This window comes from Pan troglodytes, chromosome 8 (assembly GCF_028858775.2).
Source record: "Pan troglodytes isolate AG18354 chromosome 8, NHGRI_mPanTro3-v2.0_pri, whole genome shotgun sequence".
Lineage (NCBI taxonomy): Eukaryota > Metazoa > Chordata > Mammalia > Primates > Hominidae > Pan > Pan troglodytes.
In genome coordinates this window covers 138,085,565-138,109,309 of record NC_072406.2, presented here as the reverse complement: position 1 = coordinate 138,109,309, position 23,745 = coordinate 138,085,565, and the positions used below count along the sequence as shown (strand labels likewise).

The 23,745-nt window shown below is 44.2% G+C and overlaps 1 protein-coding gene across 35 annotated transcripts in view; it reads right to left on the bottom strand.

The window, feature by feature from the left end:
- Nucleotides 1-23,745, bottom strand: part of FANK1 (fibronectin type III and ankyrin repeat domains 1) — a 169,126-nt gene that overhangs the window by 51,435 nt on the left and 93,946 nt on the right. For 14 of the 35 annotated variants that reach the window (XM_054659980.2, XM_003312820.6, XM_054659981.2 and 11 more), the window contains 5 exons: nucleotides 20,661-20,838; nucleotides 12,301-12,425; nucleotides 5,480-5,561; nucleotides 4,354-4,428; nucleotides 3,492-3,557 (listed from right to left, as the gene is read on the bottom strand). In XM_054659980.2, the coding sequence (XP_054515955.1) occupies nucleotides 3,492-3,557; nucleotides 4,354-4,428; nucleotides 5,480-5,561; nucleotides 12,301-12,425; nucleotides 20,661-20,838 (526 nt within the window). Of the gene's footprint in view, nucleotides 1-3,491; nucleotides 3,558-4,353; nucleotides 4,429-5,479; nucleotides 5,562-11,528; nucleotides 11,547-12,300; nucleotides 12,426-20,660; nucleotides 20,839-23,745 lie in introns of all 35 variants that reach the window. The other 21 variants (XR_008537505.2, XM_054659975.2, XM_016919601.3 and 18 more) reach the window with 4 other exon arrangements.

Here is a 23,745-nt window from a genome sequence, read left to right as displayed (position 1 = left end):
TTTTTAATCACCAATTTGATAGAAAAATTGTTATTACTAGTAATGCTAAACATCTTTATATGAATTGCTTATATTGATTCTGCTATAAATTGTCTTCTTGTGTAAACTGCTTTTTTCTACTGTGTGTGGAGGCTTTTTTGGAATATATGTATGGGCGTGTGTGTGTTCTGTACATTAAAGATGCTGGTAATTTGTCTCTAATACATTTGTAAATATTTCCCTGGAATGTCCTTAACATTGTAATTAAGTTTTTAAAAATATATAATACACTCAATCTTTTTCTTAATGATTCCTTTCAATGCATTTATTCCTTTCACATTACAAGATAAAATAATTATGCCTCTGTGTTTTCTGGTCATTTTTTATGGTTTTGTTTTTTACATTTAATTCTTAATTCATCTGGAATTTATTTTGGTACATGCTATAAGACCAGGATCTAACTTGACTTTTTCCTTCAAACATCCTATTTTTCCAATACCTTCCTCAATGGTTTATGTTACTTCCATCATCATATACCAGGTTCTTACGTAGATAGGGATCTATTTGAGGATTTCTATTCCATTCTACTTTTTTTCTGATTATTTGTTCCAGTATCATACTACTTTAATTACTATAACGTTATGAGGCATTTTAATAACTGTCAAGGCAAGTCCTTCCACATTCTTCCTTGACAAAGTTTTAGTAGATATTATCTATTTGTTCTTCTAGATAAATTACAATCATTTTGACAGGTTCCCAAGAATAATTCCAGTTGAGGGTCCATTGAACCTCAATGCAGTATTTGAGAAGAACTAAAAATTGTATAATAGTCAATCTTGCCATTCTGGCATATGACATGTCTTTATTTCTTAAATTTTTATATCTCTCAGTAAGGTTTTTAGGGTTTTTTTTAATTCAGATTTCCTACCTTTCTTGTTTTCATTCTATTTCCCCATTATATTTATTAACCAGTAATTGCAGGGATTTAAGAAAGTCTTTTCTTTGCCTTGTAGCTGTCCACTTTACTGAGCCTCCTTATTAAGTCTAAGTTTTTCAAGTTGATTCTGTTGGGTTCTACAGGAAATAAATCATACCTCTTATCTCAGTTCACATCTTCTTAAGTAGATCAGCCTTCAAAATACTGTCTAATCATGAAATAACAAAATATATCTGTATTTACCATATGCCAGGAACTGTTTTAATGCATTTTTCATATTAACTCATTAAATGCCTACAAGCTATAAGTACTTCTGTTATTTGAATTTTATAGACATGAAACTGAGATACGGAGAGGTTAGGTAGCCTGCCCAAGGTCACGCCACATCCTCAGAGGGATGCAGATTTCACATCAAGCTCTCCACCACTCTCCTGGGCTTCACTACTAATTTTGGAAAGGAATTTGCCAATACTAAGAATGACACTGGCTGATTGAGATGATTTAAAAAATAAAAGAAACCTTTGTATGATGCAATCAAAGGAATCCTTCATTCAACAGACACTTCCTGCCTCCCATGTGCCATACACTGTTCAAAGGCTGAAAGTATCCTTCACTTTAAAAAATAAGATACTTCTATCAAGACCATCCTGGCTAACACGGTGAAACCCCATCTCTACTAAAAACACAAAAAGTTAGCCGGGTGTGGTGGTGGGCGCCTATAGTTCCAGCTACTTGGGAGGCTGAGGCAGGAGAATGGTGTGAACCCGGCAGGCAGAGCTTGCAGTGGGCTGAGATCGCGCCACTGCACTCCAACCTGGAGGACAGAGTGAGATTCCGTCTCAAAAAAAAAAAAAAAAAGATACTTTTTAACATACATGCCAAGTTACACCCAATTTTTGTTTTGCATCTACACAAATAAAGGTTTTCACCTTTAATCGACTGATGGAAAGTGTTACGTTAAAAAATTTCCTAATACCTTACCCTCTGGTATGGCCCTCATAGGAGGGATGGAAGAGATTTATAAATACCTACACACAAACAAACATACAAATAGCTTTTTTTTCCTCTATCAAATTTTAGCAATAAGGTTGTCCTCTGGAGCTTTCCAGCTTCCTCTCTGCTCTGGAAAAGCCCAAGTTTATTATCAGTGCCTGGAAAATCCGAACAGGTTCACTGGTCGAATAGTCAAGCCACAGAGCCTACATTGGAGGTAATTTTTAAATGAATTTTCTAGTTTCTTGCATGGATATTGGTTATTTCGAATTTTCTGCTTCTTGGGTTGACTTGGCGGTTTAAATTTTCTCAGAAAAAAGTATCCGTTTCAATGAAATTATCTACTATTATAGACACAAACTTCTTTTCATGTTTACATTTTCTCTATAACCATTGTTATTCTTCTCTTTCAAACTTCTAATTTTTTTCTTCTTAGATTTACAAAAGATTGGTGTATCTTATTAGATAGCTTTTTAAGAGGCAACTCTTACATTTCTCAATAACCTTTCTATTTTTTAATCAATGTCTACTTTTAATTCTTTCATTTTTCCTACTCTCCTCATACTTTTTTCCTTTTCCCTTTTCAGATTGCTATTTTTCTTTTCAAACTTGGAGTTGATAGCTTAGTCTCAACTTAACCTATGAGTTATTTGGAAAAATACTTTTTAAATTTATAAGTGATATTTAAGATATTGTTATTTAAAATCTATTGCTGTATTGTGTTCAGAGAATGTAAATGTAGAAGATAGGCCTTCTGATTTGAGAAGTTAGTTGGGGTTTTCTTCACGGCCTCACCCAGAAGGTGTTTGGCAGCTGTCTGTCGATGCCATCTACAGTGCCCAAGCCCTGGTTCTGTGTGTGTTGTGACCACAGCCCCTGAAGCCAGGGCCTGGCATTTTGCTCAGTGTTTCACCCATGTGCCAAAGCACAGCACCTGGCAAGTAGTAATCCATCAGTAAACATGGGTTAGTTGGAATTTATTGATGAATGACTAGATGAGCAAGTGTTTTAGGTCTTTCAGGAACACTCTCATCTGTCCTTTATGTGTGTCACGTTCTTCCCCTGAGCTTTTCCCTATAGTGTTCTCAGCCCTCCAAGGGGACATGTGCCTCTCACCTCAGGAAAGTGCTCTGGGTGTCTCTCTTGTGGTAATTTCTGTCTGCTTCTTTAGAAACAACGAAGATTTCTTAGCAATGAATGAGGCTGAAATGCAGCGGGGGCCTGAGAGAGGCACGGGGTGCCAGGGGCAGGTGCTTGCACCCACGCCCAGCGCGGATGGCGAGAGCTGCTCTGTAGCTGCCATTTCCCATGCACTGCGTGTCCACTGGGCACAGGGACCATGCCAGAGAAGTCACCATACATTACAACAGATGCCCCCCTAAGCGCCCTGGTGAGCAAAAGCACAAGACCATGTGAGCAAGGCAGCTTTTGTGATCACCATCTTTCCTCAGTGACCCACTCACCTCTCAGGACTGTCAAACTCAAGACAATGTTTTGGTGAAATCACAATCCCTCTGGGCACAAGCCTAGCAACACAATTCTGAGAACATCAGCACAATTTCAGTCATATCCCACCTCCTACCTGTCCTTGCCACTTCCATTCTTCAGATTCACGTCTGTGCCATTAGAAACTAGGATTTTCACAAGCCTAAAGGAAACAAACTTAAGTGTAGCTAGATAAGTCACCTTGATCACTCAGAACCCACAATAGTCCAGTAAAAATGAGTAACACAGCATCCAAGATGTATCTTTGCAACAGTTTCTTCTGCACCTTCAGAAGCCAGCTGGTTTTAAAACCAGGCACCATTAAACCAGAAAACCACCTCTTTATTCCAGAAACGTGGGCTTTTACCTTTGACACGAGTTATTCATTAAAATCAAATGAAAGCACATGAAACAAATCGGGCTACCAAAATAATTCACTGTCCTTTGAATGGCCATTTTTAATATATTCTTAAATGGTAGCATGTAATGAAGATGTATTTCTGTTTTTTTCAAATGGCATTTAATTAAAATATAAATGAAAATGAGGTATTCGTATTAATACTTATCTCTGTGTGGAACAGATAATGAGAGTGTATCTGTGAAAATTATATCTTAGCAACCTAGCAGAAAGTTTTCCAGAATATCCCTCTCTCTACATCTTAAAAAAAAAAAATTGAATTCCAATAACCAGTTTTCCAAGAACATAAAAAATATATTGCATGTAATTAAATGGCTACCTCTCTTCCTCAACACATGATTTACATTCTCTCCTGCATGTTGTGTAACTTTATGATTACAATAGCTGGATTTCTAAGCCATCATATGGTACGGTTTGGGAGATAGAAAAGAAACGGTTCCTCCATGGCCCTTTTTCCTCCCATCCTTATCCTGACCAGAGCCTTTGAATAAAATAAAAAGTTAAATCCCCAAGAGAGATTTAAAAAAAAGAAGAGCCATACCTGGTGTATCCTTTCTGGGCAGCAACCATCAGAGCGGTAAAGCCAAACTTATTGGGAACATCAACCTTAACACGGCTTGGGAAAAGCAGAGAAAAGAGATAAGCATGCTCAGTACAGCTACTGCAGAGTCAAAGCCGGTGGTTCTCACGGGGCTTAGGTGGGTAAAATGACTCATTTTACTGAAAATTCCAATTTCTTTGTGGCCATTAAATCTTTTCTTGTCTTAGACCGCTAAGAATCTTCTAAACTATATACCTAATATTCTATGAGATTCAAATGTATCATAAAAGAGAAAATTGATGTAATTTCACTTAAAATATACATGCTTCGGCTCAAAGCCATGAGGCCATCGGATAAAGCACTCTCCAGTGAACACAGCTCTTTAAGATAGCTGAGGACAGTGTCTTCACTGCTGACTCTCAGCTCTACCGAACATGAGTCTGTATTGGTGGAGACTCAAGCTTTATCCTTGCCTCCCATCTCACCTACTGGGTAGAGAGCAGCCCTTTCGGAGGTCTTCACGCACATACTCCAGCGTAGCAGCTTTGGCTTTTTGTGGGAACCTTCTCTTAAGAGCTCCAAATTACAGAGCCGAATTCACAAATGACTTGTCTTCTAGGGCACTCAAAACTATTGATTCAAAAAGAACCTAGGTAACATCTACTTTTCATGTAGAAGGTAACTTCAAACATCTCATCTGCAGCAGCTATATTCACCATTTCCCCTCTAGTGTTACATCAACCTTCTAAATTAGAAAGCAGTTGATTTGGCGAGTCCCTTGTTTCATCAGAAATTAGATGTGGGCATTTGGGGGTGAAATTTGCCTAAATGCTGTGGCTTATAAGCAAGAGACAGAAATTATTTCTGGGAAGAAAATATGACACCCAGCCTTGTAATTCCTTTTACAATTTCTATTACACAATCACAAAATATAACATTTACATGGGGCTTCACGAGCATCTTTATTAACTGTGGTTTATTAACTCACACCAGTCACCTGAGATCCATTTTGGAGGCAGTTTCAAAGCCATGGGAATTTTTAGGAAAACAAAATGAAACTACTGCATGTATTTCTATGCACTTTATAGGCATGGGGGAAAAAAAACAACTGACAGAGTTCTCTCACCCTCCTTGAAGTATTCGGACCAGCAAATCTTCATCATTCACACTGACAGCCTGGTGCAAGTGCTCACTACTTATGGGCTCTCCTGGAGAAATGAGATGGAAGGCAGTCATCCAGAACATCAGAAAAGGAGACTGCTTCCCACCATCTTCCTCCTGTGTCCTTCAGGGGATCATCTTCAGGAAGGTGCTTGGCTATTCCTGTAAGTATATCTTACATTTCCTACTCACCTGCTTCTTTTACCGAAAATGACCTTGTTTTCACATATTAAGAGAACATTTTGACTGACCTAAAGCTTGGGACATTTCCAAGTTATACAGTATTGCTTTGTGAATGTTATTTTGATATTTGGAAATAATCCTTTCAGATTTCATAAGACTTAATAAATGTCTCCTACAAGCAAGGAAAACCTCAGCAATTGTCACAATATGCTAGTTTTATTTGCCAAAGAGATGTTAAACTACTTGGGAAAAAAAAAAAAAAAGACAAAGTGCTTTAACATTTGAAATTAAAATTTTCAGTTCTTCCCAGGAATGTGACTTACATATTGGCCTTGTCTTCTCTGAGCTTCTGGGGGCAGAAGGGCTTCGACCCACAGGAAGGTGGGGAACACCGGGAGAAAAGCCAATTAGGGGAGAAAGCTTGCCAACCAGCGAAGACCCAGGAGGAGTCCAGAAGCCTAAAAGAACAATGGGCCACAGCCGGGGAGGAGGGCATCCTTTGTACAGGGGACATCAGCTCCACAGCGAAGCCAACAGGCAGGCGGGCAGCACAAGCAGAGGGAGAATAAAGGGCTATGTAGAAGCCACCCATCTTTCTAGGCGTTTCTAGTTTCATTTGTTCTTTATTCTACACCTTCTGATTTTAAAAAGTATCACAATTAAGCTTAAATGAAATAACACCAATGAAGCACTTCGAATAGCACCTGACACATCGTAAGTACCCAGCACACAACCTGTTGTTGGGGGTGACAGTAGCAGCAGCTACCATCGTCAGTGGATACAGCCCCACTACTTCTTACATACTCCAACTGTACGCCCAGCCCCTCACCCGCAAACGGCAAGAGTTTGAGTTCATAATCCCTGGTCTAAAAAAACCTCAAAGGTCTCATTTATTCATTCAACAAACCTAAGTAATGTACATGCCAAGTCCTGTTCTAGGCTCTAGGGGGTTAGCATGAAAAGAGCTAACCATTAGTTCCCATGCTCACTTACACTGTAGTGCCTGCTTTCAGCCTGTTATTCTAAACCCTGAAAGAAAATATCCACTCCTACCCCATCCTCCCCCACTGCACCCTAAACTGCCTCCTGGGGCTCACCCACCCTCCCTCTTACCCCCCCCACTGCACCCTACGCCACCTCCTGGGGCTCACCCACCCTCCCTCTTATGGTCCGGCCCAGAAAGATCAGCTGGCCTCCCTCTTCCTGCTCCTTATGGTAGAAAATCTCTCTGGGATGCCAGTTCCTGGGCATAGGAGACACTTTTTCTTTGGGTTTCCTCGGAGGGTTTCAGTGGTGCAAAGTGAATTGGGCAATGTACAAACTGGGAAAACAGTGAGACAGGAGAATAAAAGGATTTCTACCAGAATGATCTTTAGCCGATACCTTTTCCTTTCTTTCATAAAAATAAATTTATGCCAAGTTTAAATTATTTTGAAATAACAATTTTGTCTGCTAGAGCTAGCCAATCTCTTACAGATTTTTTTTAGCTACATTATACTTCCTTTTCATCATTCTACACATTTTTTAGATCAAAAGTGTCAAATAAAAGTCGCACGATAACCTGTCAAAGGCCAAGGCTCACAGCTGTCCCTAGCCTTCCAAGGGAGTTCATGCCATGCTCAGTGGTTTCACTAGAAGGGCTTAGAAAGGAGGCAGGGTTTTATACCCCAGAGGACATTTGGCAATGTCTGGTGACATTTTTGGTTGCCACAACGAAGGGGATAGAGCACTGGCATCTAGAGGATAGAGGCCAAGGAAGCTGCTAAGAATCCATAAGTGCACAGGACACCACAAGGAACCATCCAGTCCCCAAATATCAGTAGTACCAAAGTTGAGAACCCTGGGCTAGATTAATAAGGACTTAAAATCATGATGCGTCTCATCTATACTTTAGACGGATGAACTAAACCCATAGACTGTTTCCCCTTCTGTTGCTAACCAGGAGAAGAAAAGTGGTATGTTTATAGAAGTCTCTGTTATCCCATTAACAGGCCCCACTTTTTCCTAATCTGAAACTTCACCTGCCACTAAAACATAAAAACAAGTCATTTGGATAAATCACCTATAACAACATATAAAGCTCATTCTATTTCTACTAAGTTGTACAATGTGTAGTATCCTAAATCAAATCCTATGAATTAAGCTGTACGTAGGCTTTTTACACAGTGCTTTTAAAATTCTCCTCCAAACCACAAGACTGGGAGTCAGAAAAGCTAAGTTGTCCAAGGTCGCCCAGTTAGGAGAGGGCAGCATCAGAGCCAAGGCCAAGTCTTCCATGAGGCCCACTCCTTCCCTTTAGTACTTAGTAAACGCTGCAGTATCGACCAGTTCACTATATGCTTCCATTCTTACCAAATTTTGAATACAGATGAACATCATAAGTAAATGTGATCCTCCCGCAAAGTGTTAAAAGAAAGGGGATGCCTAAAAATCTTCCAAAAAGTGCTAACTGCTTGAGATGTTAAGGAAAGTTCTAAGGGCACACCCCCAACCACCTCTCTACACCGAACCCCCTCTACTCCACAGCCTCCATCTTACCTGAACAGAAAGGCTCTCTCGGTGGGGACACTTCCTAGCGCATCCTAACCAGGAAGCTCTGCAGCATGCAAAGGTCGGGAAATGCAACAAGTTCATTGCATGTTTATAAGCTTGAGGACCGTTTGTAGCAAAGACCAGGGCTTTTAGTATTAGGATATAATAAATGTAATGCCAATTCCAGCTTCCATGGGAGGTAAAGAGCACTTCACAGCTTACTCTGAGAACAAAGGGACACCTCACTGAAGAGAGGGGAATGACATAATTGTTCCTCAGTCCTTGCTTGCTGAGCAGTAACCACCGTTCCAGGGTGTGAGAGCTCTTTCTCAGTGTTAACTCCTTAATCGTCCTCACGCTACTACCAAGAGGGAAAGGAGGGACTGAGGATTACACTGAAACCTGTGTGAAGCAACAAAGGTACGAAAACGTCTCCATTTATCTGAATTTGACAAAGAAACAGAAAAGAAATGAAAAGGCCCTTGTTTGCAGTGCACAGCAATTCTTTCTACTCCCACTATAGGCAGGAGTCCTGAGGAACAGAGAGGAAATTCCAGGGTGAACAGAATGTTCCATTCCTCCCACCCCTGAATCCTTCAAGACTTTGTGGGCCTGGCCCAAGGGAATGCCATCAATAAGTGCAACTGAATATTTTTAAAAGGCCGGCCATTGCTCTGCGGGTTTGTTTTTCTAGTGTTTTACCCTGAGTGTTGCAATTACAATTATCAAACTGATTCTGCCCATGGTGAGGATGTTAGCCCATGCTCACCTGAGCCGGATGGGACTCACCAGTCAGGGCCAGGTGAGCAGGGACACCAAGGAGGAGAAGGGCAGAGCAGGGCAGAGTGGTCTTGAGGAAGCCATCGCTCATGTTCTCTAAGAGGGTCATTTAGTTGCAGATGTACCTGCAGATATTATAATATGGTGATAACACCTTTCTTGGTGGAATTTTAAGTCTTTATTAAAAGCAGTGAATAAATCACGAGCTCATTGGAGAAGATATTTGCCAATTAACAAGTAGCAGCTGTTTTTCTTTCTTTATAAGGGCCCAACTGATGAAAATTGTATGCCTCATTTAAGCAAGAATCCATGTACTTTACCTGGGGGAAAAAAAAGGCTGTTCATTCTTTATTCAAACAAAGTGCATGCCTCTGTGATTCATTAAAACACTCTCAAACTGAATGCAAATTATCACCACACAGAAGCATTTTGTATCATGTGCACCTTTTTAGTTCTTTGTTTAGCATGATCTGCCTTAGGAGAATCTGCTTTGGATATTATAAATATATAACACAATAGCATAAGGGAGCTGCAGCCAGCCCGCAGAGCCAAGAGCCTGCCCCAGCTAGGAGGAGGAGGACACCTGATCCTCACCACCCAGTACAGCCCCCCTGAGGTTGAGAAGGCTTCCTGGCTGCAGGCAGTGATACTATCTATTATCTGGCAGTGAAATGGCCAGGATCACTCCCCCAACACACACACACACACACACACACACCCCTGGTCACCATCACACACTCATCCCTGCAGGAGGCCTCATCTAATTACTCATGGAAGCCATGGCGCTGTAAGGACAAATGCGCTGCACCAACTCTCCATGGCTGCCTCTGGAGCCAGCTCAGTGGGGAGAAGGCACATCTGGCCTACAGGCACAGCCTGATATAGTTTGGCTGTGTCCCCACCCAAATCTCATCTTGAATTGTAGCTCCCATAATTCACGTGTCATGGGAGTGACCTGGTGGGAGGTAACTGAATCATGGGGGTGGGGCTTTCCCATGCTGTTCTCATGATAGTGAATAAGTCTCATAAGATCTGATGGTTTTATAAAGGGAAATTCCCCTGCACATGCTCTCTCTTGCCTGCCGCCGTGGAAGACGTGCCTTTACTCCTTCTTTGCCATCCACCATGGTTGTGAGGCCTCCCCAGCCATGTGGAACTGTGAGTCCATTAAACTTCTTTCCTTTATAATAAATTACCCAGCCTCAGGTATGTCTTTATTAGCAGTGTGAGAACATACTAATAAACAGCCCTTCCTAAAATTGCTCCAAATGGTACTCCAACCCCATGTAAACTCAGGCTAGGAGGGCCAGAAGCCCCTGCCCTGGCTTTGGTGTGCTATTAAGAGGACGCTAGAGGCCACCTGAAGCCCACCATGGAAGGCTGCAGAACCAACCATATTCACCCTCACCTGGAAGGTTCCGGTGGACTCTTACTGGCCAGTGGAAAACTAATACATCTTCCAACAAACATAAATGCAACCTGAGAAAATCAGTGTTTCTTTTCATACTCTTAATTCTGCCACTGGTCTTTAATTCATTACCCATCCATCCATCAAGGATCTTCTTTTTTTAAAGAAAGGGTCCTGCTCTGTTGCCCAGGCTGGAGAGTGCAGTGGTGCCACCATAGCTCACTGTAGCCTTGAACTCCTGGCTGAAGCGATACTCCTGCTCGGGCCACAGGCACACACACTGACTTATTTATTAAGGAACTCCCACAAGCTACAGATGGCCAACCCATCGTCCATCCTTTCGGAGCCCGCAATGTAGGTGAGAGATCAAAAGGTAGACAAATACTTAAGATGCAAGAAGTGTTCATAGAGGTGGGGGAATACTGCTCTGTACCTGGGGAGGAGGGAAGGCATGTGACAGAGGAGGGGAAAGCCACACGAGGAATCGCCCCTGCCATGCTTGCCCATGGAGCAGGCTCAGGGAGCACAGCTATGAAGTGAGTGCTCCAGGGAAGAAGGGCAGAGGTAGGGGAGTGTGCAGTGGCAGGAGGCCTGTGGGCGGTGGGGACAGCAAGAGGATGGGAGGGAGCAGAAAGGTAGCCTGGGACGGCATCCTGGCTGGGGTTGCCTGGAGTCTCTGTTCATATGCCTGACTCCCTTTGCCACCTCTTCCTCCTGCCCCTTCTCCTGCAATGCCCTCTGCCTTCCTTCAGCACACAGAGCTCATGTTCTGCTGTCTTTGCTTTCTCTTAAGAACCCCAGAGATAAGTACCTTCCATGTTACAGCAAATGTTCTCAACACTGCCGGATGAAGGAACGAGCCCTCTTTTTTTACCTGCATCCCCAGAGTTGACCATTTCATATCACAAGTCTCCTCTGAAATTGTGTTTTTCACAGATAAACTCCCAGTTTGCTAAACTCAGATCCTGTCCCCTCATGCCAGGTCTGCAACTGAAGGTACCACAGCTCAAAAGCTGAGTTAACTCAAAAGCTGAGTTAACTTTAGTCTACACAAAACTTGTAATGAAGAAATGCCTAAAGGACACAGTTGAAAGCCATGGAAAGCACATACCTCCAAGCCAAATGCTACCTGGAATAAAACGGAAAAACAGCTTTACTCACAAAAGGAAGGTTTCCTTTGTGCAACCGAAAAATTACTTGCCTGTGTTTTCAGTGGGTGGGCCGTGGAGAACACTTGTGACCATCCTAATTTTTACAGTGCTCTTGCTCAGAGATGGCCCTGAACATAGATAGCATCTTTAAAATGCTTTAAAATACCAATCTCAGAAACAACCTTAAAACTCAGCCGGCTGAAGGGCTCAGAGGTCTCCATGTGGGGCTCTCCCTCACAGGATTCTCCGTGGATGCAGCAGCACTGTTGATTCACCCTCACTCACCATGACCCCAGGAATCGGGTTTGTGTGGCGAGTTAAGACGCACACCCTGGGGTTGTCTAAAATGGATACGACACTGAATGGAGCTGCTTGCCCAAGGACGCTCAGGCAGGCAGCCTGCTTGGCTGTGTGGGGACGCTTAGGCTTACCCAGCCCACACCCCTGTGGCCCATTTCCTAAGAAAGGTGACTCCACCCTTTTGTGCTGAATGGCTACTAACAGGATAGTTCTGGCACAAAAATAGCTCTCCCAGTTTGTGAAAGCATAATTAGACTTCCCTGACATTACAAGTTATGGCAAGACCCAACTAGTAAATATTATTGCAGTGTTTAAAAATTGTATCATTTCTGCTTCTGGTAAGGCCAAACAAGAGGCAGAATATTTTTTCTAAATTGCTTGTCATCTCCATTGATCTAGAGACAGGTGAGTGTGGACGGTCTGAATACTCACTGGTTGTAGACACTGAGACGAGTGGGCTGTACTCACAATCCCCAGAGGGGCTGGTGACCTTCAGGCGAAATCTGTACAGCGTCCTTGGTTCCAGACCTTCAACAACATGCTTCGTTGCATATCCCCTAGACAGGAGGAGACAAACATGCTGACAACACCAGGTAGCTTAATCTGCACTCTCTGATAAGACAGCAGAAGAGCAGGTGGAAGTGATTTTCCTTCTATTTCCAGGACACAGCCGATGGATCCTGCTTTGCTGAACTCCGAGAGAATGAAGGACAAGTCCCACATGGCGCCCCTGTCCCTATCCAGCAGGTGCACTCTGTCCCATAGGGCCTAGTCCAGGGCCTGACACATAGCCAGCATGCCGTTTTGTACTTTGGAGAAATAATCACGTTAACCACGACATTTGCCCTCAAGTAACAAAGTTTTATATTTGAAAGATAAGACAGGCAGTCAAATCATATATATGTAATTTTCAAGTAGGGGCCATCTAGTGATGGGGGCTGCAAGGCTAATACATGGCTGTGTAACTATTGCAGGCAAAATACCACTGCAGGGAAAGGGCCTGAAGAAGTCACATCCAAGATTGCTCGTAGTCCACGAGCAACTTCCAGTAGAGCTGGGAGCTCAGGCAGCACATAGAAGACAATGCTAACATCATGCCCCATGCTCAAGTTCATCTTAGGAATGTTTGTGGGAAATGGATGCTGAGCACTTCTGGGATAGAAATCTGATTAGAGACTCACGATGGAAATCCACACACCTCCAGAGGGAAGTAGTACTGAGTCTCATCATTTGCAGTCTGCAAAATTAGCACCAAGAAATGCAGTAAGGTAGTTTGCCTGCCTGCTCAGAAGATGCTGGGACGTAGCGCAAGTGCTAAGATAAGACCCCACCTTCCGCTTGTGAGGCAGGTCCCAGGAGCCTGGCTTTGACTTGGAATGCATTCTACAATATCAGGTCTCCAAAAGTTGACAGAGCTGTATATATTTCCCAGTATTACCCAAAACCTCTATATTACCCATTTCTCTTTTCTGCCAACATTCTTTCTTCTTATCCGACTAAACTCCATGTATCCCTTTTCAAATCTTATCTCTAAATTTTTCTTTTCTTCTACTCAAAGCCTTGGTTTTTGAGAGGGTGTGTGTGTGTGTGTGTGTCATTTCCAGCTCTCTCTTCTTTCCTGCTTCAACACTTAATCCAGTTCTTGTTCTCCTCCCTTGGACCATTCTCCATAGCTCCTTAGATGCCAAGGTTACCATTGTTTCCTCCATTTTTTTTTCCTGTCTCTAGTTTTTACTTTTATTCTCAATAGATCCTCCAAAGATACCAGAATCATTCTTTGTGATTCACAACTAATTTTTCCAGGATGTTTATGTGCAACTAAATATTTATACATCAATTCCATTCCATACAACTCAACAAGTGTATCTAGTGCCCATTATTTGCAGGTGCTGGGACAGGCTGGGATGTAGTCCTGAACCAGCTCAGGGCCAAAATGAACCTGTCAACACTGAGTTGACCCCAACTTCCTAATCATGGGGTGGCAAGAAAAGGGGCAGTCAAGGACAGTGAAGAAGGGACAGCTGAACAAGGGTGAAATGACAGTGCTGGAGTTAGCATCACTAATAAACACTTGAAAACCTGACTTCAGATCTGGATCAGGTGGGTGACCTAACACCTCACCTAATCATCAAACAGCCTTGCCCACTCACTCCCAGCCCCCACTGGATTCTTTCTCCTGAAGGACGAGGCATGGCACAAAGTGTGTGGCTAAAGAACAGACCCAACACTTGTCCTAGAGGGAGGAGTATCCCCAAAGGAGAAGCCAGAAGGTCTAAGTTCCTTCCGCCAAATTCATCCATCAAATAAGTAATTTCCCCCACTGAGGAACAGGCATGGGGCAGGATCAGGTACCTGAGAAACAGGTACAGGGCAGAGGGAATGAGGTGCCAGGACAGTGTCCTCTGGTTGAGGTATCTCTGATGTCAAGTGAGAAATGGCATAAAGGACTTCCATGACAGACAGGCAGACGTCTCCCAGGCAGTCTGAGAAAGGGACTTCCCAGTAGGGTTGAAAGAACACACAACGCCTGGGAAAGTCATGGTCTAGGTGCTCTCACTGCGGCGAGAGTCAGGGCGCAGAAGAGTCTGGCACGTCCAGGAAAGAGGTGCCTCCGTGAAATCTGGAGACAACTCTAACATCATAATTCTAACATCTAACAGAACCTTTTTTTGAAAACTGAAAAACATTTACAAAGACTTTCTTCACTTGATGTTTCTGTCCTTTGTTAAAATGTGAAATTTCAAGGTAAAATCAAACACTGAACGTTCACTGATCCTGTTTTTGCATCACAAAGTTACTTCAGACACCAAATCTAAATGACTTCTCGGGTGCAGCACCAGCAGAGCCAAGAAAAAGACTAAGCACATTGAGGCACCTCTGACCACGTACGTGTCTCTGCCTCCCTGCTCTGTGCTGGTGGATTCAGTCTCCTAACTGACATCATCTTTGCCAGAAACACATTTCTCTTCACCTAAAAGAAGCCAAATGAGCTGGAAGTCAAGCTGACCTCCACAGTCTCTACCATCCCCGCAGGAACATGTTCCTCCCCCCACAGAGTTAGAGTCTAGTTCCTCTCCCCTTGAACAGGATGGGAAGTGGTGGAAGAGAATCTGTACAGCTCTGGGTCTGGGCCTTAAGATGCCCACAAGTTTCTGCTTCTCCTCCCTTGGAAGCAGGGAGGAGAAGTTCAACTTCCCTGTTAGAGAAAGAGGCCACCTAGTAAGACAGTCAGTGGAAGATCCAGACCACAAAGGAGATGAAAAAGCCCAGCCAGTCTCCTGCTGTCCTGGCCATCCCAGCTGATGCATCACACATGGGTGAAGCCATTTGGTTCTTCCAGCCCCAAGAGAGCTGCAACAGCCAAGACCACATGGGGCGGAAACAAGCCATCAACACCCTAGCCAAATTACAGATCATGAGCAAACACATGCCTGTTTCTGCTGTCAACCACTAAGTCTGGGGCTGGTTTGTCATGCAGCAAATAACTGAGATAGTATGTATCAAAAAAAAAGAAACTGTAGGAAAGACAATGAAGAAATAACGCCAATGGCATTACAGAAACCTTTCGATCAAGAAACCGAGAAGTAGATAAGTGTTAAAAATTGATACAAACACATTTACCATAAAAGTAAAAGCTCTAAAACCAAGATAAAAATTCAGAAAAACCGCCAGGGCTAAAAAGTAGTAATTTTTTTAAAACTAAAATGTATCAGCCTGGCACAAAGTAGTCTTATGAGTAGGTAGATTTTGATGTTAAATGAAAATAGGTCCATGAATACTTAGATATTTGAGTCATAGAAACGGAGCCCTCAACAATGTGTGGCACCTGAAAAGATCTTTAGAAGTTCAGTGAGAATATAATAGCCAAGCCTCACCGGAATTCAGTGCAAGGTGTCAAAGACTTAGCATAGCATTAGACCAAAATAAAACCAGAAGTGCTCCCAATAAAATTCAGTATTGCTAAATATCATAAGGTCACCCTGAAGCAAACAGCACCTCCATAACCCCTGGAAAGGGAAATAACGCAACTGTGTTAGAAACCAGATGTTACCAAGCACGCTTGTCAAAGGCTGAAGATTCTTGCATCACTAGAGATGGCTCCAAAGAGGACAAAAGCCACAGAAGGGACCAGGACACAACTGCCCACCAGGGTACTCTACAGCGATTACAACACAGGTGCAGGGAGGACTCATGAGAGCAGTTCATTGAACCCATGGAGAAGCGCAACTTTACCTAGACATGACAGCTGAAAAAATACATGAATCTTAGAGTGACTTCCACAGTAGAGGAAAGTCTACAAAAATTTAAAGCATAGCCTTGTTTTTGTTATCAGTCAATAAGCAAATGTTTGATGCAAGAGCTGAGCAAATATGAAACATAAGAAGCTAAATAAATATTGAAAAGCCCCAAGACTCAGTCACCAGACTTCCCTTTCTTCTCTAAACTCCCTCCCCCAGAATTCCAATCCAGCCTCATGCTGATGACTCTGGAGTCTGTCTCTCCAACCCAGACCCTTTCCCTGGCCCTTGACATCCCCAACGCCCTTCCCTGACATCTCGGCTTGGACGTCAGACAGTTTCAAACTGAGCATCTACTCCACCCACAGTCTTCCCCATCTCTGTTATTACAGTTGCTCAGGCCAGACCCTGGGTGCCTCCTGTGGAAGACTGGATTGTTGTTCAGAGACACGAGGTGCCCTCCCACAAGGATTCTACCTCCCCGCCCCGTTGAACTCGGACATGGCTGCATGTCTTGCTTTGAGCAATGAAGTATACACAGAAGTGAAGTATGTCATTCTGGGCAGAAGCTTCAAGAAACAGCATGCCATCCTCTCTCCCCTGCTACAGTGACTGACAATGTTCACGCAGAGGCTGCCGCATGGCCTGGGCTGCGGCAGGAGGACAATGCAGGATGGAGCCCTGGCCGACCCACGGTGGGCATGGTGTGTAGGAGGGAATCACTGCTGCCATAAGCCACTGAGACTGTGACGCTGATGCTTCCTGCAGCATCACTGGGCCGGTGCTGGCTACCACATACCCCTTGACCATCCTCTCTCTCACATCCCGTATCTCACATCCCATATCCGGTCCACCACCAAGTTCTTAAATCCATCTTTAAAGCATATCCTGCATCCTCCCACTTTCCACACTGTTGTGTTGTCTCCCACCTAAACTGTTTCAAAAGCTTCTTCATCAGTCCTCCCTGCTGCTTGCTGCCTGGCCTCTCTACAGCCTGTTCCCAACTCAGCAGCCAGAGGGATCCTCGTAAAACATAAGCCGGATCACGCCTCTTCTCAGCTTCACAATCTCCAGTGGCTTTCCCCGCCTCTCTCAGAGTAAGCCAGAGTTCTCCCAATAACCCTCAAGGCCCAGGCAGTGACCTCTCATGACCCAGCTGCCCTCGCCCCCATTATTTTCCTCCTTGTCCCCTCTGTTCCTCAATGCTCCTGGGACCAGCCAGGTACATTTGTACTGCCAGGCTTTCTCACCTGCCCTTTGCTATGTCTGGAAGGTTCTTCCCCCAGATAGTTGCAAGGCTCCAGGCATCCTTGCTTCAGATCTACTCAGAAGCTACCTTCTTGGTGAAGACTTCCCCACCTCTACCCCAGGCCCTCAATTTTTCCTAGGCTGCTGCCCCTCAGTATGTATTGCCCGCTGACTACCTATTTTTACTTATGTATCTTATTTATTGTTTGCCTTCATCATCATGAGGGAGGAATTTTTTCCCAGTGCCGTATCCCCAGCATCCGGAGCAGTGTCTGACACATGGCAGACACTCAATAACACACGCTGATGGAATAAACGGAATGCGTGGCATGGGCAGCAATGATCACAGGAATTTAGGGCACAGACAATAGGGTAGTAAGGAGAGCTTCTCAGTGGAGGTAAAATCTGACCAGGGCAGAAGAAAGAATAGGGTGAGAGGGGAAAATCTGTCCAAACAGGGAAAACAACTGAACACACATGCAGAAAACGTCAAGGCATATTCAAAGGACAGTAGGAAATCTGACTGGAGGGTTTGTGCTGAGAAATAAGAGGCAACAAGAAAGGCAGGTGTAGGGAAACTGTGAAAGACATTAAATGTTAGTCTAAGGAATTTGGTCTTTATCCTTTAAGCAATGGAGGACGCACCAAAGACAATGTGACAAAAGAAAGATTAAAATGGAAATTAGCCCAGCAAGATAGAATGATGAGAAAAAAAAAAAAGGAATAAAGTCAACTCCTTCCATCAGAAAATACACTGGGCAGGTGTAGGAGCTGGGGATCCACAAATGAGCTAGACAGAAATAAAGCCTACATCCTGCAGGGGAAAACGCAGCTAAAGAGGGAAAGCACAGAAGCAATTCTACAAATGGAGAACTCAGTAACTGACTGGCTATGAGAAGCCATGGAGGAAAGCCCAAGTCAAAGACAATATCATTGTTTCCAGATAGACTGATGACTGATGGGAACAGAAACTGACAAATCAGGAAGAAGTTCTTAAATCCACAATCCAAACATCAGGTATTCTAGATAATCACTTTTTACAAGAAAAGCATTTGCTAGTTTTAATGCTATGTAGAGAAAGAAATAAGGAAGCAAAAGAGGTCAAGATTAATGCAGCCTAATTCTGCCACCTAGCGTCAAGATTTGTACTTGTAATTCTGTGAGAAACAGGCATTTCCCCACTGTCCTTAGAGCAGGGACCACAGATGTCACTGCCAGCCCCACAATGCCAGGCTGTCGTCAGAGTGAGAGTGCGTTCTCCAGCCTGACAGCAACCAGGTCTCTGGGAAGAATGCAGACAACACAGACACACACCTCAGGCTGGAAGCCAGCACATGCAGCTATGGTTTCTCTAGCTGAGGCTGCCTACCTGGCCACCCAGCAAAGGCACAGCCAAGGAAGAAAGAACGATGTAGGATGGCCCCATTCACCTGCCCAACACAGCTTGTGGTGCTAAGGTGATGTGGGAAAAATGTCTTTTTCTTTCTCCAGAGAAATGCTTCTCATAATTCATGCTTTTAGATAGAAAAAGCATACCTTCAATAAGTAAAACGACATGATTAAAATAACATTTGAGTAGTCAGAACAAGAACTATTTTTACATTGCAACTACATTTCAGATTTTTCTTAAGGTACAGAGAAATTTCCCAAATATCAGATATATTATCACTCAAGTAACAGTTGAAATTGGAGCTTTCATATACAGATTATATACATATTTATAGATATTTATACACACATACACATAAACATATCTATCTTCTCATGTCAGCACTTTTATCACAATGCAAACTTGAGAAAAGGCCAGGAAAGTGATGAACCTGTTCTGCATCTTGACTGCATCAATGCCAATATCCTGACTGTGACACTGCACTATTATTTTCAAAGATGTTACCATAGGGGAGAAATGGGAAAAGGTACAATCACTCTTTCTTACAACTGGATATGAATCTATAATTATTTCAAAATTAAAAGTTTCACTAAAAACCATATTTGTATCTCATTTTTGGTATTCCTGAATCACAAAATAGTCATTTTGCATTTTTCAAGTGGTAAATCTAACAAGGGGAAGAAATAAGTCAGAGATGATATGAAGACTAAGAAGAAAAACATAACTTTTTTTTTTTTTTTTTTTTTTGAGACAGGGTCTCACTCTGTCACCCAGGCTGGAGTGCAGTGGCACAATCATGGCTCACTGCAGCCTCGACCTCCCAGGCTCAAGTGATCCTCCCACCTCAGCCTCCCAAGTAGTTGGGACTACAGGCATAAGCCACCACACCTGGCTAACTTTTGGATTTTTTGTAGAGATGGGATTTCGCTATGTTGCCTAGGCTGGTCTTGAACATCCAGGTTCAAGGGATCTGCCCACTTCAGCCTCCCACAGTGCTGAGATTACAGGCATGAGCCACCATGCCTGGCCAAAAGTGACTTCTTCATTACTCCTGGTGGTATTTGTTCATGCCAGAAGCATTTGGAAGGCCTGCTATATAACAGCCAGCACTGTCAAGGAACCGGCTAGAGCGTTAAGCAGGCAGAAGTCTTATTTGTCTCTCACCGAGTTTAATACTGGGTGAGGAGGCAGGAAAGGAACAAGAAGTAAACAAGTAAACAACAAGGTAAACAAACTAAGCAAACAAGTAAACAAGTAAAATAAGCCCAACAGAGCTAAATGCTATGTGGCATACAAAACAAGGTTCTGAGCTACAGGAGGCCTGCATGAAAGGATGGCTACTTCAGATGGCCTTCTGGGGGCGGGGGGATGTTTCATCTGAGATTGGCACGGTGTGAAGGAACCAGCTGTATAAAAACAGAAGGAAATGTATTCAAGACAACAGCAACGAGCAAGATCCTGCGATGGGAAGCAGCTTGGCCTGTCCAGGCTGAGAGGCAGCCAGCGTGGTATAAGAGAGTTGACAAGGGGACAATGGTATGACATGAGATCAGAGAAGCTAGCCAGGGTAGACCATGCGGGGCCATTCCACGTCAGTGAACACAACAGCCTGATGGGAAGCTCACCTAATTGCATCAAGCTATTGTTTGAGTCTGTCTCTACATTCTGGATTTTAAATACATATCATTAAAATATTTCAGAAGTCAAAGAAGCTCTCAAAGGTACAGAGGTTTAATTTCAAAGTTACTGCTAATGCCTATTTTCCAAAAATTGTAATTCATAAAAGAGCATGAATACAAATGATGCTGACTCACTCTTTAATTTGAAACAAGCAGTGGCTTTTTAGAGACAACAGAAATCATTCCAGCTAATCAGGAAGTAAGGCAAAGTGGCAAGCAATTCAACACTGCACCTACGTATAAATGATACCATAAGTGTGCATTTTGGGGTCTTCTTCTTCAATCGAGAACCTGAACCACTGCTCTTGAGGTCCTTGGCGTTTGGCTTTCTTTTCCAGATCCCAGTATAATTCAATGCTGTGATGAGTCACTTTGCCCACGACAGGTGGATGAGGCTTTGAGGGTGGCATGATTTCTAAAAAAAAGAATGACACTGAACTTCAGGACCCAGTTTCCACAAGGAAGAGAGACCAGTCGAGTGGATTACAGCTGCTTGGTGATCGAGCTATTTTTCTGAGCATAAGGCACACATATGAGCATACTTCCCTGTTGCTTAAAGAACCCCTGAAAAGCTAAAGAGATACAAAATTCAGCTGATGTGTGAGCTACCACAGTCTTCAACAAGCATATATTGTACCATGCCCATCAATATCATACCACCCCCACTGACCCTTCCAAAGGGCTGCTTAACATATCAAACTAATAAGGTTGTACTTGACCTGCTGGAACTCAGTTTGCTTCTGTAATCCTTCAGTGACTAACAAAGCCAAGAGACAAATGCTCTATCTGATCCAAGTATGTGGAACATAGATGACAAAGGGTTGACATCTATGCTGTATAAACAGCCCTCAGAAACTAACCAGGAATAAAGGCCCAAGGTTAGTAACAAACCTAACAAAAGATGAGCAGCACACAAAAGAGCAAAAACAAATTGCCAAGGTAATATCTGGAAAGATGCTCATATCATCCCCTAGTGCTCACAGAAATTGGTAACAATGGGGTATAACTTCATATCCAGTCAGAAACTGAAAAAGAAATTTCATAACTATTGGAGTTCACAAGATAGGGAGAGGATATTCTCATGTGCCGGTTGTAGGGAAATATGAATTATCGCCTTTTTAGAGGGCAATATGGAAGCATCTATTAAAACTAAAAATACACATATCCCTGTCTCACCATCCCACCCCTGGAAACTTCTGCAGAAATCAGAGCATAAATACACACAAGAGTGAGTGGCCAAGATGGCTGACTAGAAGCAGCTGGTGTACCTGACTCTCACGGAGAGGAACAGAAGGAGCGAGTGAATACAACACCTTCAACTGAAACAGCCAGGTACTCGCACTGGGACTAATCAAGGAAACAACCTGACCCACAGAGAACAAAGAAAAGCAAGACAGGACAACGGCCCCCCGGGGGTCAGCACGGAGCCAGGGCATCCTCCCCTGCCCAGAGAAGCAATGACTGAATGAGCGACCCAGAAACCATGCTTCTCCCACAGATCTTTGCAAACCTCAGGTCAGGAGCTCTCCACGTAAACCCCTCTCTACCAGCGCCTTCAGTCTTCATTCTGACAGAGCAGCGTGGAGTCTTGGCAGAGCAGCCGCTCAGGCACGGGTGGAGACCCTGGAGCCTTAGCTACTCAGGCTTTCCAGCAAAAGTAGCCGTAGCTCTGGCAAAGTGAGAGGTTAGACTCCTGTACATACACTTAGGAAAGAGGATGAATCCAGGCGGCTAAGCAGCAACAGCCCCCCACTTCCACTGCACCTCACGAGATAAGACCCACTGGCTTGGAATTCCAGCCAGCTACCAGTAGCGGCATTGCACCACCCTAAGAAGGAGCTCCCAGGGGGAGGGGCAGGCCACCAGCTTTGCTGTTTGGGCACCTTAGCCATTCTAGCTTTCAGGCTTTGGAGAGTCCAAGCCAACACAGGGCAGAAGGGATCCCCCAGTACAGCATAGCTGCTCTACCGAAACGTGGCCGGACAGCTGCTTTAAGCAGGTACCTATCCCGTTCCCTCACTGGGCAGGACCTTCCAACTGGGGCCTCTAGCCACCCCTGCCCGAGCTGTCCATCTGACAGATGGACATTGAATTTCCCCTGGAATGGCACTCCCAGAGGGAGAGGTAGGCCACCATCTTTACTGTTCAGGTGCCTTAGCTGTTCCAGCCTTTGAGCCTCATAGTATCCGAGGCGATCAGGGGCTGAAGCGGACCCCTAGCACAGCACAACTGCTCTCCCAAAATGTGGCCAGACTGCTTTTTTAAGTGGGTCCCAATCCCGTTCCTCCTCACTGGCCGGGACCTCCCAACCAGGGTCTCCAGTCACTTCCTACAGGTGCCTTTGGGCCGACACCAGGTCCATACCTCCCTGGGACGAAGCTCCCAGAGGGAGGGACAGGCTGCCATATTTGCTGTTTCTCAGCCTTCACTGGTGACACCTCCAGGTTCTGGAAAATCTGAGGTGACTAGGGACTGGAGCAGGCCCCAAGCATACCACAGCAGCCCTATGGAAAAGTGGGCAGACTGTTACATGGGTGCCTGTTCCCATATCTCCTCACTGGACAGGTCCTCCAGGCCTGGGCCTCCAGCCACCCCCGCCAGAGCTATGGAGCCAGTACCAACTCAGCAACTCCCTGACCAGAGCCTCCAGGGGCAACTGAAAGCCTCTCTGCCACTATCTCAGCAGTGGAACTGCCCTTGCCACCTTCAAACTAACAAAGGAGCAAAGACTCTAAGAGTACCTTATCTACACCTCCAATAAGCTACAGTCGACCCAAGGAGAGGCAGCCAGTCTGTCTCCTACAGGTCCCACACCCCCTCTCCCCAGCATGGCTCATCACCAGACAGGGAACCCCTGGCTTGGGCACACAGCACAAACCCTACATCTTGGGCTGACTGCACCAAGTGATTGCTGACCCACATCTCTCTGAGGTGGAGCAAGCAAATAACCCCCGGCCACAACCCCTGCTAAGATCTCTTCCTCTGCTGCCTCTAAGCTGAGAAAGGAACATAAACACTGAGATCACCCCAGAGCTGCAGTGGGCATCCCAGGAGTGCCAAGGAGAGCCAGCACTCAAGTGGGAGAGGAACGCACAGTTTCAGAGCACTGAAAGGGAGCATGACGGAAACTGTGAGGAAACAGGGGAGCCACGCAACCAAACAAGAGTCTAGCAACTGACCAATTCACTTAAGCGCCACCTACTGGATCACACCCCAAAGCTTCAATACCAAAAATACCTCATTAACATACCCGCCTCTGAAACCAGAGACAACAAGTAAGCTTCAAATAAAGACCCTACATAAAGCATCAGCCCAGTGAAAA